At 43.4% G+C, this 3,840-nt stretch overlaps 1 protein-coding gene across 1 annotated transcript in view; it reads right to left on the minus strand.

The window, feature by feature from the left end:
• ITIH6 (inter-alpha-trypsin inhibitor heavy chain family, member 6) overlaps window positions 1-896 on the minus strand; it is a 29,218-nt gene extending 28,322 nt beyond the window's left edge. The window contains exon 1 of the mRNA XM_005860890.1: window positions 795-896. Within this exon, the coding sequence (XP_005860952.1) occupies window positions 795-896 (102 nt within the window). The remainder of the gene's footprint in view (window positions 1-794) is intronic.
• Between the last annotated feature and the right edge of the window lie 2,944 nt (window positions 897-3,840).

A 3,840-nucleotide genomic window follows, 5' to 3' on the forward strand; every position in this document is an offset into this window, starting at 1 on the left:
ACGCATCCTCGGGTGAGGATTTATATATATACATATATGTATATAAAATATACATATGTGCATATATATACACACAGAGCAGCTGTCATTCATTGAGCCATACTGTGCAAGGCAATGTGATTATATATCTATCAATATATAATCTATCTATCTATCATCTATCTATCTATCTAATCTTCCTCTTCAAGAGCTCAGGTGTAAAGAATTACTCTTGATAAGTGCAATCAGATAACTAAAGCATAATGAGCATTTGGCATCCATAATCTTATTTAATCCCCACATTGGCTCTATGAGCTAGCCACTATTATTGGCCACTTTTTATGGATGTGTTAACTGGGCCCAGAGGCTGCGGTCACACAGCAAGTAAGATATTGATCTTCTTCCTCATCTTTCCTGAAGCCGTGGTCTCTCCATCTGCCCACACATAACGCACACCGACTTTATTATCAGTGTGCAGCAGTGGAAATGAGGGCATTTGGGATCACATGGACCCAGGTTCAAATTCTGGTTCTGCCACTTCCTGTGTCCTAACCTCTGAGCCTGTGTTTCCTCATCTGTGTGATGGGGTTAGTCAAGCCTATGTCCCTGGGAAACTGTCAGGACTAAATGAAATCATAACTAAGGTTCCTAATGCAGCATCTGACATATGCTCAACAAATATTCTTTTCTCTGGTCCTAGATGATCAATTGTGGGTCCAAGGAAACAGATTGAATAACCTTCTCTTATCCCCGCCCCCCAAGGAGCTAATTTTCTCACAAATCCCAGAGCTTGGTTCCCTTATCCCAAAACTGACCTTGGTGCTTGATGAGGGGGGGCCAGGAGGTCCCTGGTATGTCAGTTCAAGGAGAATAGTCAGAAAAAGGCTGACACAGATGAGGCACCTCCACCCAGACATGATGCCACCTCTGGCCTGGGTCTGTTGTTCACGTCCAGAAGGTCTGAGCCCAATGTCCAAATTCTTGCTCTTTTAAACCTCCAGGTATCCCTTCTCTTGAGAGGGAGGGACTATCCTGAAGGGTGGAGAAGTCTCTGAATGTAGCATTGAGGCCCACACAAGTCAGGATTGTCCAAGAGCTGGGGCTGGCATCTTGCCTGGAGAGGGGCCAGTCCATGCCTCCCTTTTTCCCCTCATCCAGCTGTAAGATGAATGGAAACTAAACATGCTAGAGTGCTGGGTCTGTCTGTTTGCTATGTTGGCTCAGGGTGGGGTTTTTCTTTCCTATAAACATCCACAGGAGCCCAGTAACTGAGGCCAGAGAAAGGTCACTTAACATTGATCATCTTAAAAAGGTAGCAGATATAAGAGAGGGGTTGGTGGGGCAAGGCCACAATCCTGGTCCTTGTTGGCTCTGACTTTAACCAGGAGACAGGAGGGACTTACTTAGGGTCCCATAAAAATTAGGGGCCCCACAGGCATGAGACTTACAGTCTCCAGAATAGTCAGTGGCCAAGACAAGCTAGGGCAAGACTGAGAATATAACAGAGTGGTTCCAAATAAAAGTACTGGATTCAGACCATCTGGATTTGAATCTCCGTTCTGCCACTTACTGACTATAATATTGAAGTGAATTAACTGCTCTGTAGCCTCAGTTTCCTCAGCTAGAAGATGAGGATAATAATAGCACCCACTTCATAAAGTTGTTAGGAAAATTGAGGCTTTATTTTTGGAGTGCTTGGTACATGGTAAGTGTTCAGTAAATATCAGCTGCTAGGACTAGAGTGGGATAAGGCCCGATTGATATATAAAGTATATGATGTGCCTGACCGGTGTGGGTCAGTGGATTGAGCGTGGTCCCATGGACCAAGAGGTCCCAGTTTGATTCCAGGTCAGAACATATAGCCAGGTTGCAAGCTCGATCCCCAGTAGGGGGCGTGCAGGAGGCAGCCGATTGATGTTTGTTTCTATCTCTCTCTTCCTCTCCCTTCCTCTCTATCTAAAAATCAATAAAAACATTTTTTAAAAAAGTATGGGACACCCCCTTTCCTTCCAGAGACCTAGGTGGGAGGGAGGTTGGGTAATGCCAGGTTGCTATTCATCAGTCTGTCTCTGGGAATCAAGAGATACCCTGGACTATGGTCTGTTGGTACTGTGGGAGGTGACGGTGGGGAACAGAGCTGAGAAAGTGGAAATTTCTCAAAGTTCCGCACACAGGACATCAGCATCAGTCAGAACCTCTATCCCCCTACCTTTTCCACCCACACAGGGCACATGCAGCTACAGCACTTACTTTCAGCACAATCTCTAATGACATTTTGCAAACTGTGTAGGGAACACTCCGACTTGTTCTATGGCATTTGATACCACAGAACAAAGCCTTCTCATTCTGGTATTTGGTCGACTCATTATCTGTCTGTTGCCACCTCCTTCAAGTCTACACTAAATTTCCTATCAGAATTTTCTCATGGGGGAGAGCCCTAGCTAGAAAATAGCCTTGATTATACAGTAGCAGAGAAACCCACATTGGCTACCTTTCCCCTTAACTAGGAAGGGATAACCAAACATTCTCAGAAAAATTAAGGGGACCTGCAACATGATTAAAAGAAACAAATAGGGCGATTTTGGAATTTTGGAAACAAAAGAGACTTTCAGGAAAAAAAAAGATATTTTCAACAAAACCAAGAAGATATAACATGAGTGAAACAAGAACTAGAGGCCACAAAACAGCTGCAATCAGAGAAAAGAAAGACTCCTTAGAAATGGAAAAGAAGTTGCTGAAATTAAAAACAAATTAACAGAAGGTCTGGGAAGTAATATTAAGGAAATTTCCCAGAATGTAGGACAAAAACCAAAGAAACACAATGAATGAAAGAAAATTTGAGATAGAGATTAATCCAGCAGGTTAACGTCTGAATAATAGGAACTCTAGACGGAGGGAAGAGAGAAAAATGAAGGATAACTTGTCAAAAGCACATTAGAAGTTAGTTTTCCAAAGCGCAAGAAGGATCTCCAGAGCAAGTGCCCAGAACAGCAAACCCAGGAAACAGCGGTTCCAACCCAAGCAATTACCATTGCAGCAGCCTCCTCACTGGTCCTCCCGCTTCCCTCTTTGTTGCCCCCCCCCACCCCTAACCAGTATATTTTTACAACAACAAGAGGGATTCTTTTAAAACCCAAGTCAGATCCTCTCCTACCTCTGCTCCAAACCCTCCTATTTCCTATGCTGTACTTTACATCCCCATGACTATGTAGTAGCTACCAATCTGTACTTCTCAATCCCTCCACCCTTTTCTCCAGGCCCCCAACCCCCCTCGCCTATGTCAACCATCAGTCTGTTCTCTGTACTTATGAGTCTGTTTCTGTTTTGTTTGTTCTTTTATATTTTCCTTTAGATTCCACATATAAATGAAATAATAAACTATGTATGGTGCCAGGTGGATACTGAAAGTATCACGGCAGGGGAGGGGGGAATGACACTTTTTTCAAGTATATAAATGTCTAAATATTATGCTGTACACCTGAAGCTAATACAAAATCATACTGAATGTAAACTGTCATTGAAAAAAATCCCTCCTGTGGAATCCACTGTGGTTTATAGGCCCTATAAGTCCCATTACCTATCTGTCCTCATTTGCTATTCCTTCCTTCCTTGCCTTCCTCCACTACTCTAGCAACCCTGACCTTTATGTTCTTCAAAAATGGCAGGCATGAGAAAAAACAAACACGCCAGGCTCACTCCCATTCCAGGGCCTTCACACTGACTGTTCTTTCTGTTTGGAATGTTCTTTCCCCAGGTTCTCTCACCTTTTCCGAGTCTTTCTCTGACCAACCTATTTAAAATGGCAGTAACTTCCACCATTTCTGGCATTCCCCATCCCTTTACACTGATTTATTTTGCTCC

The sequence above is a fragment of the Myotis brandtii genome, unplaced genomic scaffold (assembly GCF_000412655.1).
Source record: "Myotis brandtii unplaced genomic scaffold, ASM41265v1 scaffold1424, whole genome shotgun sequence".
NCBI classification, from domain to species: domain Eukaryota; kingdom Metazoa; phylum Chordata; class Mammalia; order Chiroptera; family Vespertilionidae; genus Myotis; species Myotis brandtii.